This window comes from Marmota flaviventris, chromosome 2 (genome assembly GCF_047511675.1).
Source record: "Marmota flaviventris isolate mMarFla1 chromosome 2, mMarFla1.hap1, whole genome shotgun sequence".
NCBI classification, from domain to species: domain Eukaryota; kingdom Metazoa; phylum Chordata; class Mammalia; order Rodentia; family Sciuridae; genus Marmota; species Marmota flaviventris.
In genome coordinates, this window is record NC_092499.1 from 135,730,257 (window position 1) to 135,745,589 (window position 15,333).

At 42.3% G+C, this 15,333-nt stretch overlaps 2 protein-coding genes across 6 annotated transcripts in view; one reads left to right on the plus strand and one right to left on the minus strand.

Moving 5' to 3' along the window:
* Positions 1 to 15,333, plus strand: part of Znf774 (zinc finger protein 774) — a 596,184-nt gene that overhangs the window by 33,537 nt on the left and 547,314 nt on the right.
* Positions 1 to 15,333, minus strand: part of Pde8a (phosphodiesterase 8A) — a 166,301-nt gene that overhangs the window by 10,591 nt on the left and 140,377 nt on the right. For all 5 annotated transcript variants that reach the window (XR_011706711.1, XM_071608578.1, XM_027955601.3 and 2 more), the window contains 8 exons: positions 12,474 to 12,548; positions 9,559 to 9,629; positions 9,140 to 9,304; positions 7,922 to 7,970; positions 7,569 to 7,704; positions 6,190 to 6,388; positions 4,149 to 4,366; positions 213 to 345 (listed from right to left, as the gene is read on the minus strand). Coding sequence is in view for 4 of the 5 variants with exons in the window: in XM_071608578.1 (XP_071464679.1) it covers positions 213 to 345; positions 4,149 to 4,366; positions 6,190 to 6,388; positions 7,569 to 7,704; positions 7,922 to 7,970; positions 9,140 to 9,304; positions 9,559 to 9,629; positions 12,474 to 12,548 (1,046 nt within the window). In the remaining variant the exon portion in view is untranslated. The remainder of the gene's footprint in view (positions 1 to 212; positions 346 to 4,148; positions 4,367 to 6,189; positions 6,389 to 7,568; positions 7,705 to 7,921; positions 7,971 to 9,139; positions 9,305 to 9,558; positions 9,630 to 12,473; positions 12,549 to 15,333) is intronic.

A 15,333-nucleotide genomic window follows, 5' to 3' on the forward strand; every position in this document is an offset into this window, starting at 1 on the left:
CAATTTAGGGCTGGGGATGTAGTTCAGCTGTAGAACGCTGGCCTAGAACATGTGGGGCCCTTATTCCACTCTCTCATACTGCAAAAACAAAAACCAATTCAGTGAAGGCAGGAAGCCCCTCACATGGCTCAGGGACTTGTGATCCATGTTATGCACAACACATAGGCACAGGAGGCCCAGATATGGGTCCTCTTTAAATAAATTTCACTTACCTCATCTTGTTCTAGTGTTGCCAAGGGCTTGTTAACACTATTAACAAATTTGTTGACATGTTCAAAGTGCTTTGTCATTTCTGTGGCTAAGACCATGTCAATAATATTCTGGCGCAGTGTCCGATAGTCATTCCTGTTTCAGATGACAAATAAGAGGCTGCTATAGATTATTTATCCAGACAGGTACTCCTGGAAACAATCTGTTATTCAGGATGCATGTCCACTATGGCTACAAGTACAATGCCACTGTAAGTCTCACTTTGAAAGAATGCGGAAAACTACAGAACCCTAAAGAGAGAAATAGAAGAAGATCTTAGAAGATGGAAAAATATACCCTGTTCATGGATAGGCAGAACTAACATCATCAAAATGGCGATATTACCAAAAGTTCTCTATAGGTTTAACGCAATGCCAATCAAAATCCCAACGGCATTTCTTGTAGAAATAGAGAAAGCAATCATGAAATTCATATGGAAAAATAAAAGACCCAGAATAGCAAAAACAATGCTAAGCAGGAAGTGTGAATCAGGCGGTATAGCGATACCAGACTTCAAACTATACTACAGAGCAATAGTAACAAAAACAGCATGGTACTGGTACCAAAACAGGCGGGTGGACCAATGGTACAGAATAGAGGACACAGAAACCAATCCACAAAACTACAACTATCTTATATTTGATAAAGGGGCTAAAAGCATGCAATGGAGGAAGGATAGCATCTTCAACAAATGGTGCTGGGAAAACTGGAAATCCATATGCAACAAAATGAAACTGAATCCCTTTCTCTCGCCATGCACAAAAGTTAATTCAAAATGGATCAAGGAGCTTGATATCAAATCAGAGACAAGCCGTCTGATAGAAGAAAAAGTTGGCTACGATCTACATACTGTGGGGTCGGGCTCCAAATTCCTCAATAGGACACCCATAGCACAAAAGTTAATAACTAGAATCAACAAATGGGACTTACTCAAACTAAAAAGTTTTTTCTCAGCAAAAGAAACAATAAGAGAGGTAAATAGGGAGCCTACACCCTGGGAACAAATCTTTACTCCTCACACTTCAGATAGAGCCCTAATATCCAGAGTATACAAAGAACTCAAAAAATTAGACAATAAGATAACAAACAACCCAATCAACAAATGGGCCAAGGACCTGAACAGACACTTCTCAGAGGAGGACATACAGTCAATCAACAAGTACATGGAAAAATGCTCACCATCTCTAGCAGTCAGAGAAATGCAAATCAAAACCACCCTAAGATACCATCTCACTCCAGTAAGATTGGCAGCCATTATGAAGTCAAACAACAACAAGTGCTGGCGAGGATGTGGGGAAAAGGGTACACTTGTACATTGCTGGTGGGACTGCAAATTGGTGCAGCCAATTTGGAAAGCAGTATGGAGATTTCTTGGAAAGCTGGGAATGGAGCCACCATTTGACCCAGCTATTCCCCTTCTCGGTCTATTCCCTAAAGACCTAAAAAGAGCATGCTACAGGGACACCGCTACATCGATGTTCATAGCAGCACAATTCACAATAGCAAGACTGTGGAACCAACCTAGATGCCCTTCAATAGACGAATGGATAAAAAAAATGTGGCATTTATACACAATGGAGTATTACTCTGCATTAAAAAATGACAAAATCATAGAATTTGCAGGGAAATGGATGGCATTAGAGCAGATTATGCTAAGTGAAGCTAGCCAATCCCTAAAAAAACAAATGCCAAATGTCTTCTTTGATATAAGAAGAGTAACTAAGAACAGAGTAGGGACGAAGAGCAGGAGAAGAAGATTAACATTAAACAGGGATGAGAGGTGGGAGGGAAAGGGAGAGAGAAGGGAAATTGCATGGAAATGGAAGGAGACCCTCAGGGTTATACAAAAGTACATTCAAGAGGAAGTGAGGGGAAAGGGAAAAATAATACAAGGGGGAGAAATGAATGACAGTAGAGGGGGTAGAGAGAGAAGAGGGGAGGGGAGGGGTATAGTAGAGGATAGGAAAGGCAGCAGAACACAACAGACACTAGTATGGCAATATGTAAATCAATGGATGTGTAACTGATGTAATTCTGCAATCTGTATATGGGGTAAAAATGGGAGTTCATAACCCACTTGAATCAAAGTGTGAAATATGATATATCAAGAAATTTGTAATGTTTTGAACAACCAACAATAAAAAATTAAAAAAAAAAAAAAAAAAAAGAATGTACTCTATGGGACTGGGTTGTGGCTCAGCGGTAGAGCGCTTGCCTGGCATGTGTGAAACCCTGGGTTTGATCCTCAGCACCGCATATAAATACACAAAGTAAAAAATCCATTGGCAACTAAAAAATATTAAAAAAAAACAAAACAAAAACAATGTACCCTGTGATCCAAAATGTTACTACCCAGATAACTTAGAGGCTAGATCTTCTGAGAGCTGAGAAAATCACAGAAAGTACTTGACAGCTCTTCCTGTAGCCCTTGTTTTTATTTTAATATTTTTTAAATTTGTATTTTTTGAAGAAGCAATCCATATAATTCAAAATTCAAAAGGTATAAAAGAGTATAGAACAAAGTCTCTGTTCAACTTCTTTTCTGCAGTCATCCTGTTCCTTTACCTGGAAACTAAAGTTAGCAGGGTTTTACATATTTTTCCAAAGATGAATGAAATGATGTATCTACAGGTGAATGTGAATGAAACCCAAGTCCATCTCTAAATTCCTAGGATAGAGCAGGAGGTAGTTTTGGGAAATTGGCATATCCTTACAATCCCATATAAAACTTTCTTAAGGGCTGGGATTGTTGCTCAGCGGTAGAGTGCTTGCCTAGCATGGGCGAGACCCGGGTTCGATCCTTGGCACCACATAAAAATAAAGGCATTGTGTTATGTCCATCTACACCTAAAAAATAAATATTTTTTTAAAAAACTTTCTTAAAAACACAAACTGAAACATTTTCTTTCTTCAGCTGATATGTACTATGTCCCTACTATGTACCAGGTGCTAACTGGACTAGATAGGGAAGATACAGTGACATGACACCCAAGACCTTACAGAGCTTGAAAATCTGATCAGATATTATACAAATAAACTTAAAAATTATTTAATAAAAATATGATACATGCTATGAATGAAATTAGGATTGCATAATTAGAAGGCTTAACTGAGTGTGAGGGACCAGGGAAGGAAGATCACCTCTCCAAAGAAATGACACATAAATAGACAATGGTGAGGAGAACCACCGGGCACAGTGGGCATAGGAGTGGCTTCAGGCGAATGTGTAAGATGCCACTTTCTGAACTGCCAAGAGCTCAAGACATCAGCGTTATATTGTTTTCATGAAATGTCAGAATACAAAGGGACCAAACCTTGAAGACACTACGTTAAGTGAGAGAAGACAGTCACAAAAGACCACTTACTACATATGATTCCATTTATAAAAAGTGTCCTGAACTGGGAAATCGATGTGGATGTCCAGGGGTAGGAGGCTGGGTGGGGAACTGGATGTCAAGGGATTGCTGTGGGTTTGAGGGTTTTGTAAGGGATATGAAAAATGCTTTCAAGTGACTGGGTGATGGTTTTACAGTTCTGTGACTACACTAAAGCCTACTGTACACTCCAGATGGGTGGACTTTCTTTAATAACACTGTTTTTATAAAAAGACAGGGACTAGGGCTGGGGATGTGGCTCAAGTGGTAGCGCGCTCGCCTGGCATGCATGCGGCCCGGGTTCAATCCTCAGCACCACATACAAACAAAGATGTTGTGTCCGCCGAAAACTAAAAAAAATAAATATTAAAAAAATTCTCTCTCTCTCTCTCAAAAAACAAAGACAGGGACTGGGATGTAGCTCAGTATAGAGCACTTACCTAACATGCAGACCTTACATTCTTTGCCCAAGTACCAAAAAAAAAAAAAAAAAAAAAAACCCAACCAACATGTCATTGTTCTTACCTCTCCACATTTTTGAAGATATTGCATTTGTCATCTCTAACAGTCAGCTGGAAGGCCAAGGCTGCGTGATGGCTCTCTAGCACAGCAGTGTCATTGTACAAAATGGCCAGCTCGCTCCCTGCATTGCACAAGAAGGAGTTGGTCCTCCCAGGGTGATCCACATCATGAATGGTGGCTGCGATGAGAGCAGCGACCTCATCAACTGGATCTAAACTTTCCTGAAAACAGAGATCTTTTTAAAACTGGGGTATGGCACTGTAGACATATATAGCTTCCTCTGCCCTGTTACTTGAAGGTAAGAATACCTCAGATTTCTGAGAAAAGCACATACATTTTCCTCTCTCCACTCTGAAACAGCGATCTCTCCACATATGTGTTTACTAGAGAACATTCTGATACTCAGGATGAACAAGTTAAGGACTTAACCAAATGGAAGGTGTCCTCAACAGACACAAGTCACCTCCTCAGCCAGTCTTTCTCCAAACCTCACAAAAAAGATATTTAGAGATATTTACTTAAACTAACATATGCCAACATTATAAGAGAAAAATAACTTCAAAATATACATTACTTAAACATGGAAAAATTCTTCAAAGGGCCAAAGAACTTAACATAATGAAGACATTACGTTAAGTGAGTCAGGAGAAAGGCAGATTTTGAAGAAATTGATAATTTAACATTTATTTCTGTGATACTGACCTAGGAAATTTAGAAGTTTATTGAGACATATGTTCTACTACGAGATCACATTTGAAAATATTCTACAGATACTTGAAAAGAAGGTGTGCATCTAGTAAATCAGCCTTGTCAGTTAATTTGACTTAAATTAAAATTTAATATTCTTAGCTTTAAATGGGTGAATTGTATGGTGTATGAATTATACTTCAATAAATGTTTTTAACTACTTTTGTAAATTTAAATTAGCTCTGAATATATATTTATAGAGTAGTTCAAAAGCAATAAGTATAGTAAAAATGGGTGGTCTTTATATGCTAAGTCATACTGATACAGACGTCCCTTGACACTTGTTTTCATAATTTGTAAAATAGTTCTCTCTGGACTTTTATTCTACCTGTGGTCTTGATCTTTAAAATAACAGAAGAATGAAGGGTAAGGGAAACTGAAAGATCCTGCTCTGAGGTCTGCCTTTCAGAGAGGAATTACCTTTTGCTCAAGCCCTCCACATGCCAGAACAACATCCTTCACCTTATTCAATTACACATACTAGTCTCGTGTTATGCAGCACAAAATGTGACCAGAAGGCAACAAATCCTGTGGGACTGTGGCCATGCTTGGTCTTAGGCAGAAGCTTCAGACACTAAACTACTTTGGCAAGGCCCAAATGTGGCCTGTGTGTCTGAAAGGAATCATCACTCCACTTTAAATCCCTGCAGGAGATGGGAAGCTGCTGCTTCAGACAGAATATCTGGCAGCAATGCAAGCAAGTTCTTGAGAAGGACAGTCAGGAATAACTGTCTAGATGAGAAATGATGGGGACAGGAGGAGGGAGAGATGAATCTGATACCATTTAGATGCAGGATCAGATGTCGAGGGGGAGAGGGCTTGAGGAGCAGAAGAACTGAGGATGATTCTAGATTTCTGACTTGGGTTATCTGGATGAACGATGGACCCTAGACCAGGCAGATAACCTGGGGTGGGAGTAGTGCTGGAGCAAAGATGGCAGAATTGGGCTCTGACCCTCACTGACTAAGAGGTGCTATGCAACAGCTATTTGGCTGCATCTGCCTACAGACTCAGGGTGAGATCCCCACAAGAACCTGTCCTTCCTGGCTCTCTCTCCATGGACCAAATCCTGTTTCTTGTACTCCCACAGAATGGCTGGAAGTAGGTTATGAATTCACATAGTAATTCCTCAGAAATACAAATGTTGCTTCCTGCCTGAATTCTCAAGTGAGCTCTCCATGTGTATGCCAGGCTGCACCTGAGTGGTCACTCTGCCTATCACTTGGTGGAGGCAGAAACACTAGACTCTTCCCCCACTGCTCCTGCCATTAAAAATGGAGTACAAGCATGGGCTCACCTTTATCCTCTGTTTGTATAGAAAATAGGCAGTGGCGTGAAGAACATCAGCAGCATGTGTAGAATTGTGGTAGGGGTTAGAAGAATGATAGTTTGCTTCAATAATTTGTAACCACGATTTCAGTGTTGACTCCGAGCAGTTTAAGAATTCACAGATTCCAAAGTGAGCAAATATTTTGAGACCAAGATAAATCAAAGGTCTACAGATAAAAACATATACCAAATATAAACAAAGAAAAGAAACAGGCTAAGTGTTCTGAGCCCCAAATAGATTCAGATCTAATAAGCAAATCCAAACCAGACTGCAGAGTGTGCAGGGCAGCCAACTGGAGTTGCCTCGGATGTGCTATCCTCTCTGCAGCAGTTGACAACCCTGTGCAGCTTCTAGCTTCAGAGGGCCAAGATGGGTGAGAGCTGGCTGCTCACAATAGCCAACTTCTGGCCCAGCCTCCTTTGGAGTCTCCCCATCTGCTGGGGGGAGGTTTGCTACCTGCCCTTCCTTATTCAGATTTCTACTTGCACTACTGGGTTCCTCAAAATAATCCTTTGTCCAGGCTACTTTTATGCCACTTTGAACCCTATCCTCTCACTGGACTTGCTGGACATATGTCAGATGTCCTGCCTAGAAGAAAATTTCCTGAGAATTACATCTGAGTGGCCTTCTCTACTCCACTTGTCTGTGTTAGGGCCCAGGGAAGTAGAAAATATCAGAAGGTGAACTGATTTTGCATAAGCAAAGTGGAGGCCTCCTGGGGACAGTTTATCCAGACTGGGATGAGTCCTGATAAATCATCCACAGCCCACCAGAGTACACCTCTCCTGAAATCCCTGCCAGCAGCCCTGGTGGCATCAACTGTGTGAATGCCCCCTTTCTGCATGCCAAGCTCACCCCTTTGGTTAACACCTCTCAACCAGCAAGGTACAAAATGAAGCAAGATCCCATTCCTGCCCCTGCTCTGCAATTGAACCCAGATGAGGACAACTGGGGTTTTGAATGTCCCCATGCCTGTCACCAACATGGACAGCTCTTAAAAATGTGTGTGTGTGTTCCTAATCAATGTTGGTTCAAGACTCTGGGTGATGGTAGTGGGGTGTTGCTGCTATTGTCAATAATTACACTACAAAATAAATCAGTATCCTATTTCACGGAAAAAACCCTCCACTATTTGGAGGCATGAAGTCACTTGCTCAGTTTTGTGCTTTCCACTAACCTGCCATCTCTGTGGTATCCAGGCAAGGGCTCCCTCCGGAAAACTCCTTCCTCAGCTTTTCTCCCTAGACCAGGGCCTCGTTCTTCATGCAACCCATGCTCCTTGGCAGGCCTCCTCCATGCAGGCCCCTGGAGCGCAGCTCTCCATCTGCAGAGTTCCCCACACTCACCTATTATGGGTGGCAGCCTCCAGTTCAAAAATATCAAAGTCCCAGTATTCCACATTTTCCAGGCCTCGAGCTATCCGCGATGGGACATCGTGAAGGGAAATGGGAGTGATTATACTATGTGAAACCTGTTGAAGGTCTGCAAAGTGATGTAATGTAGAGACCAAAATTAGTAGGTTAATAGCATTTGCTGTTTCTTAAGGAGGACAGAACTGCATCAAGGGATGGCTGCTTTGTTTCTGAGGCTTTATGATACACCAAGAAACCTCTTACTGATGAGAAAATTTATTTTCATCCCTTAAACCTTGACTTTTATTATAGGAAGTGATCCAAAAATTAAAAACAAAAAAACTTACTTTTTGTTGAAAGAACATATTCATTCCCTGATAATCTTCGCAAACCATCCTGATAAAAACACAAGGAAACAAGAAAAAGAAGTCATGGCTGTTCTTTCCTCTGTGAAAACTCTAGCTGGTCAGCCCCAGAGGATGGCTCAGGGCAGCCCTCCCCTTCCTGAACACCAGGGAGGTTAGCTCCAGACAGGCGTTGGAAGCCCAGCTCTCCTGCCTCACTCGGGGGCTGCTCTGGTATCTTAGAGACAACTCCCCTCTGCCCTCAGTCTTTCCCCACCATTTTCTTGCTACTCTCTTCACCCTAAGGACACTGTATCTCTATGGAACACTGGATCTTTTCTTGCCTTCTAAGTAACTTCAGTTTCCCCTGGTGACTTTCCTGGGCTCCTCTCCACTGCTCCCAGAGCTTGGGGCCTGGTTTGTAGGCACCCATCTGCTTCAGTCCATGGTCCTTCTCATCTAACTTCCAGGGGACTTGCCCACCCTGCTCCCATCATTCTCATTCCTGGCCTACAGGCTGGAGAAGCCTTTGTCACAAGGCCACAGTTAGAGAGCCATTCTACCTCCAATAGTTTGCCTAAAACCCTATTTTTATGAAATCAAATGGTGAATTCCATTCCTAACCAAGAAAACAGCTGGCAGAGAAGAATGGATGAGCTATGTTCTTGTGAGAGCTCCACTCTAGACAAGCTAGAGGAGGCGTCCAGGGTCCCCCAGGAATTTACACACAAAACCCCCTTCTAGTGACATTCTCTTCCTATGGCCTTTTTTCCTCTGTAGTTATCCAAACTGGAATGCTTTGGAGGGGAAACTGCCCCACCCACCGGCACCTTTTTAGACACATATGCCAGGAAAAAGACAGTCTTCCTGTTTTGCAATTTGAGATGCAACATTCAATATGTGTTTTTCTGTCCCAGTTTTCTAAGACTTTAATAAAAAGTTTTATTTAAATAAATTATTCATTAAAACCTCAGGAACACTGGAGACTGGGACCAGTAAACTGTCTAGAATATTGTCCATCCTTCTCTGCTCCAGACTGAGGTTCCCTAGGAGGTGAGCAGCAGGTGGGTGACAGCTGGGCAGGAGAACAGATGAACCCAGATATGGGGGAGTTTAGTCCTTGATGAGCCCCACACATGATGCCCTGTTTGCCTCTTTGTTTAAACAAATAATCTCTGAGAAAACAAGCTCTTAGCTAATAGCCTGGTCAAATAAACTTACAGACATTAAGCCCCCGACGAGGTCATTGGCATGAGGATCATCATCCTTAGCACCGAACTGTGGTGAATATAACTCAGTGGTTCTCAAAATTTCTAACACACGGTCCAAGGCTTCTGTCACAGGCATGGGACTATTTTCCTGGGCAGCATTGATGATATTGATTACCTACATTATAGAAAGAAAAGATCAAAGTTTCCAACCTTAAAACAACTGGACAGCAATGGGGAGTCAAACTTGACAGTGCTTAACTATGCCACTACACTAACTTAAGACTAGGTAAAATGTTCTTGAAACATCCTCTTCAGCACCACACAACTATAAGAGCCATCTTATTGTTGTGGGTCCCTGTCTTGTCAGGGTAACAATGCCCTGAGAGTACAGGGGTCTCTGCTCAGTGGAGACTGATCACCGCACTTCACCTTGGTGATGGGTGCCTCGATCGTCATGGAATGTATCCGGGCCAGGGAGGAGTGTCGTCTCTGGTTGTTAACTGTGGAGGAAGGATCAGAAATCAGGGTATGCACAGCCTTGTTCCCTGACAGCCCAGGGATCCCTGACCTCCCTCCCTCTCCAGGCCTCAGTGTGCTCAACTGCATTACGGGAGTGGAGGTGGGGCACGACTAGAGCTGCAGGGCTTCAGAGCTTCCTTCCTATCCTGACAACCTTGCATTCTGGTACAGCCCGCTCTGCTTCCTGCAGTTCTAGGCACTAGGATGCACACATGTCCCCATGGATTAACTACTGATGTCACAGCCACAGAGAAAACAATCTAGCAAGTCAAGGCCAAATAGCCCCTTTTTTGTATCTGTAACAATAGGCTTTATAATTTTTCTGACTGGTGCTCTCCAGGAATAAAAATGTTCTGGAAGACAATGCCACACAGGCTCTTTGTTTTATATATGGCAGGAACAATATTAAATTCACCATTAACTGAAATAAATCACTTTCTGGATAAATTTTTATAAGTCTCTCTGATGTTCTATACTGTTAGGCTTAATCTAGGCTGATTAATAACTGAAATGAAGCAAGTTGCAACTCTTAGGCTCAAAGTAAATTTGTGTTGCTCCTGTCAAGATATGGCTCCTTTGAGGTAGGAGAGGCCTGGGCAATGGATAGGCAGGAGAAACTGATTTAGAGACCACTGTAAATCTGAACACCCACTGTCAGGCCAGCTGCTGCTTTCCCAGAGGCCATCTAGGTCAGGGCCTATTCCACAGCTGATGCATCAGTCTCACTGTACCAATAGAGAAGCTGAGGCCCAAGGAGATACGCTATTCAAAGTTAACCAGGCCGGTGTTCTCAAATGCTTTAAATTTTGGAGACCAACAAAACTTCTTAAATCTAATTATAGTATATAGTTGTCTAATTTCCATTTTATACAATCAGTCATTAAACAAAAAAACAACTCCCATTTTATCATTGTCAAAAAGGGACTTGTTCTAATTTTAAAATATTATAATAAGCCAGATGCAAGGCAAACACCTATAATCCCAGTCACTTGGAGGCTGAAGCAGGAGGATCACAAGTTCCAGGCCAGACTTAGCAACTTAGCGAGACCCTGTCTCAAAATTTTAAAAAACTTCAAAAATGGTTGTGGATGTAGCTCAGTGGTAAAGCACCCTTGGGTTCAACCCATAGTACCAAAATAAACAAATACAATGAATAAAAAAATCAACAAGTTTATTAAAAAAACAATAGAGATCTATTGTATGTTACTATTAAAGCAATAACAATGTCTTAATTATTTAAAACTGCTAAGAGTAGATTGTAATTGTTCTCATCACACACAAAAAAATAAGGATGTGAAGTAATGTATGTATTAATTAGCTCCATTTAGTCATTTTCCAGGGTATAAACCTAGGTGAACCTCAAAAACATTAAAATGAGTGAAAGAAGTTTGACTGAAGAGAATAAGTATGATATGATTCCATTTCCATGAAGCACAAGAAGAGACCGAATTGATTTAGGGTGCTAGAGATCAGTGGTGAAAGGTGTGTGTAAACACAGATTTCCTGTATCTATTTTGTGTGAAGGTTACATGAGAGAAACAGGTTGTCAAAATCCACTGAACTAAAATTTGATATCTGATTAAAAATGATTTCAAAAAGCAAATGATTAAAAAAAACAGAAATGGGGCTGAGGTTGTGGCTCAGTGGTAGAGCGCTCGCCTAGCATGTGTGAGGCCCTGGGTTCAATCCTCAGCACCACATATAAATAAATAAAGATACTGAGTCCAACTACAACTAAAAAATACATATAAAAAAACCCAGAAATGTACAAAGGCCCAAACAGAGAATCATGGGAATGCCATGATGATAGCCACACTGAAGATGATGATGGTAGTTAATCCTCAGACAGTCCCTGGGCAGTGCCATCATCCTTAGGATACAGATATGGCAGTGGAAGCACAGAAGTCCACTCTCAAGATGAACCTGGGACTGAACCAAGGTCATTCTGATGCCAAAGCCCATTCTCCTTCCCATAGCACCACACTTTCCCAGCTGGCCCCCAACCCTGCCCTTGCAGCAGGGATGTAATCTGTACAGTCCTCCCAGTGCAAGCACCCACAGCATGTCATCTGAGCTGCACTACAAACCTGTGGAGGGCACCAGGGCAGATATAATTCTAGCTATCTCCTTTACTCTGTTTATCTTTTGAATGAGTAATAGCTAGCCTTGTGTCTTTCCTATTCATCTTTTGGCCAAAGAATGTACATAACTAGCAGTCATATTTGCCTCCTCAGTCTATGAACAATTTTTAGTACATTAAAAATGCCACATCATTCAGGCTATGCATCTCCATGACCTTCTTAAAAAAAAGTTCATGGGGCTGGGGTTGTGGCTCAATGGCAGAACACTTGCCTAGCATGTGTGAGGCACCAGGTTTGAACCTTAGTACCACATATAAATAAATAAAAAATAAAAGTACGTGAACAACTAAAAAATATTATATTCATTTAGAACTTAAATAATATTTGCTTAATGAGAATCTCACAATCTCCAAATCGGTTCACCCCTTCCCCAAAGGTAAGCTTCCATAGCAAACTGCAAGTTGTAAGGGAATCCTGGAGTTACCAGGTGTCATTATATAACTACAAGAGATCAAATGACATCTGCTGTTGTAGTTTAGAAAATCCACATAGAATATGCAGTAAATGTTTCTTTTCTTTTTCCTTATTCCCTAACTATTAAAAGCTTGAAATGGAGCCAACTGGCAAGGGTGTGGGAGGGGATGGACCCCTTCTGTGGAAGCCTAGTGCAAGGTGACCAGGCCATAAGACTGGGAGGGTGGGTTGGGCATTATCCTATTTTCTTCTCCCATCTTTGTCACTCACCTTCACTTCGAGAGGCAACAGATTTAATGTCGAGTGAGCTTTTCCTCCTGTCTTTATGTTTGCCTGTCTGATTATCTGTGGAAACAATTTGATTATAAATCATCTTTTCAGAGATGTTAACAACATATTAGCAAAGGAAATCAAGCTGAATTTTTAACAACATCAAATTTAAGAACTAGAACACCGTTTAAGATGCCCCCCAAATCAGCGCAGCGTAAAGAAGAACGAAGAACCCAGTCTTGAGGGAGTGGACATTCTCAAAATGTCCTGGAGGGGGCATTCATAAATAAGAGCTTCAACAGTCCCATGATACAAGGCAAGCTTTTCCATCCTTCCCGCCACTCCTCTGTGCACTTGCTGTGTACCCCCTGTGGTACTGGATCCTTCCTGCCTACCCTTGTATCTCCATTTCACAGATGAGGAAATGGAGCCCAGCTGCAGATGTCCACATGGCTGGGCAGGAACTCTGGATGGGCTCTCCTCATGCTCAAGGAGGGGCTTCTCTCGTCTCACTTGGCATCTTCATCTCGACCCTTTCAATCCCCTACTCACAGACGAGACCCCAGTGCAGGCCCTTAGTCCTCCTTCTGTACCATCAAGAAATTTCTCACCTGCTCTTTGTGGAAGCCTGATTGTCTTCTCTGTGGACACAGTGACTTGTCAAGATCACCAATGACCTATTTGTTACTCTGAAGACCACAATTCAGTTCTTAACCCGATCAGACACAACTGCTCCCCTTAAGATTGTCCTGTTTTGTGAAATCCACACTCTCCTCGTTTTCCTTCTACCTCTTAACTGATTCTTCCTTTGCTCCTTTTCTTGGCCCTCTGGTTACTTTCCAAAGTTTCTAGCTTTAGCCTTTCTTCTCTTCTCAGGAAACACAACCTCCGTGGAAGATGTTACTCCTTCCTACAGTTTTAATCAATTCCTGCATTATCTGTCTGCCTCTGGCCTCTCTCCTGAGGTCCAGACTTACGACTTACAGATGCCAGTCACTTCCATTTGAACACTCTTCAGGTACTGCAATGGACTCACTGACCCATTTTCTGAAGCTGCTCTTTATTCCAGGTCACAGAACTGCATCTAACTTTTGTTTAAGGTAGAGGCAAGTCATCCATGACTTCTTCCCTTCTCTCCCTCAAATGGTCAACCAAATCCATGAACTCTACCTCCTAAATACCTCTTTCTCTACCCATGCTCTGTCCCTGTCCTAGTTCAGACATTCATCGTAATAACAAGTGTCCTCCAAGACCCCAACCTTGCCCATTCTCTACCGGCAGCACAAGCCTGGGCTCAATGGCTCACCAATATTTAGGAAAAGATTTAAACTCTTCAGTGTGGCACCCAGAGGTCCCACAAGATCTGGAACTCCCCTCTAAAGCCATCATCTCACAAACATTGGTACCAACTGCTGCTTGGGAATGTACCTCCTTCCCAACTCTGATCCTCTGTGAAGAGGCAGTTCAGGAACCATAAGCTGTGGGAAATTTTCCCATACCATCCCAATAGAGCAGGGAGATGTCTGGCTTTACTGTCTTCCTTGCCAACTGTGAACAACCTGAGAGCAGGGACAGTCCTCCCTAGGTGACCAGCACTGCACTAGCATATACTAACAGATGCTCGATAAATATGCACCTGCTTTGCCAAACACCTACATATTCTGTGCACAAATGAAAGTGCTGTTAAAGACAACCACTCTGATTCTGTGACTCCCCTACATGGAATCCTCCAGTACCTCAGAGATTAAAGAATGGCTTCAAGCTACAATCTGCCTGCAGAGGCCTGCCTCTCCCTCACACTGGCCTTAACTATGTGTTGCATCAGCACAACTGCTTTGCCCCATCTCTGGAACAGCCTTGACAACCGCTGCTCCTGTGGGATAAAAATGTACCCTCCCTAGATGCTCACTCCTTCAAAGGGCACCTTCTCTCAACCAATGCTCTCAATGCTGCGCCACATCTCCTTTCTCTTGAGCTTCGTGATGACTTATGTCCACACTGCTGTCTACCAACACTGGGCCGTGAGCTTATCGTTTGTTCCTTGTTCTGTTCCCTTTTATCCATTCAACAAATATTCACTGGGCACCTATGCTGTGTCAGGCCCTAAGACTGGTATTATAATCTGGTTTCTGAATGTCCCCCAAGGGCCCATGGGTTTAAAGCTTTGGTTCCCAGAGTGGCATTACTGAGAAGTGGTAGAAGCTTTAAGAACTAGGGCCTAGTGGGAGGGCTTCAGTCGCAAGTTAATTACCTCAGATATTTTGTTATAGTGAGAGAAAGCTAACACTACTAGCACTAGGGATGGAAGATGAATAAGATGTAGTCCATGTCCTCAAAAGGGGTGGCCTAATGGAGAGCAAGGGCAGATAAACCAAGAGATAAAGCAACCATTCTGAAGGCAGGAGGAGTCAAGCAGTGTGTGTATCAGAGGTGGTCAAGAGTGGAAGAAACAGATGCAAATTTAATTTTTCTTTTCTTTCTTTTTTTTTTTTTTGAGAGAGAGAATTTTATATATATATATATATTTTTTTTTTTTAGTTTTTGGCGGACACAACATCTTTGTATGTGGTGCTGAGGATCAAACCCGGGCCGCACGCATGCCAGGCGAGCGCGCTACCGCTTGAGCCACATCCCCAGCTCCTGTAAATTTAATTTCTACTGAGACATTTTAAAGCTACTTTATGTAAATACTAGATCCTCTTGTTTCCAACAGCCCTGGTAGGATTTTTGCTCCCTTCAGTCCCTGTAGCATGTCATAAATGCTTCTTAAGCAATTTTTACCCCGTGGGTGGAGATGGGCCATGCACACCTCAACCCTGTCTGCCCAGTTCTTAGAAGTTGAATACCAGGGGATAAAAGA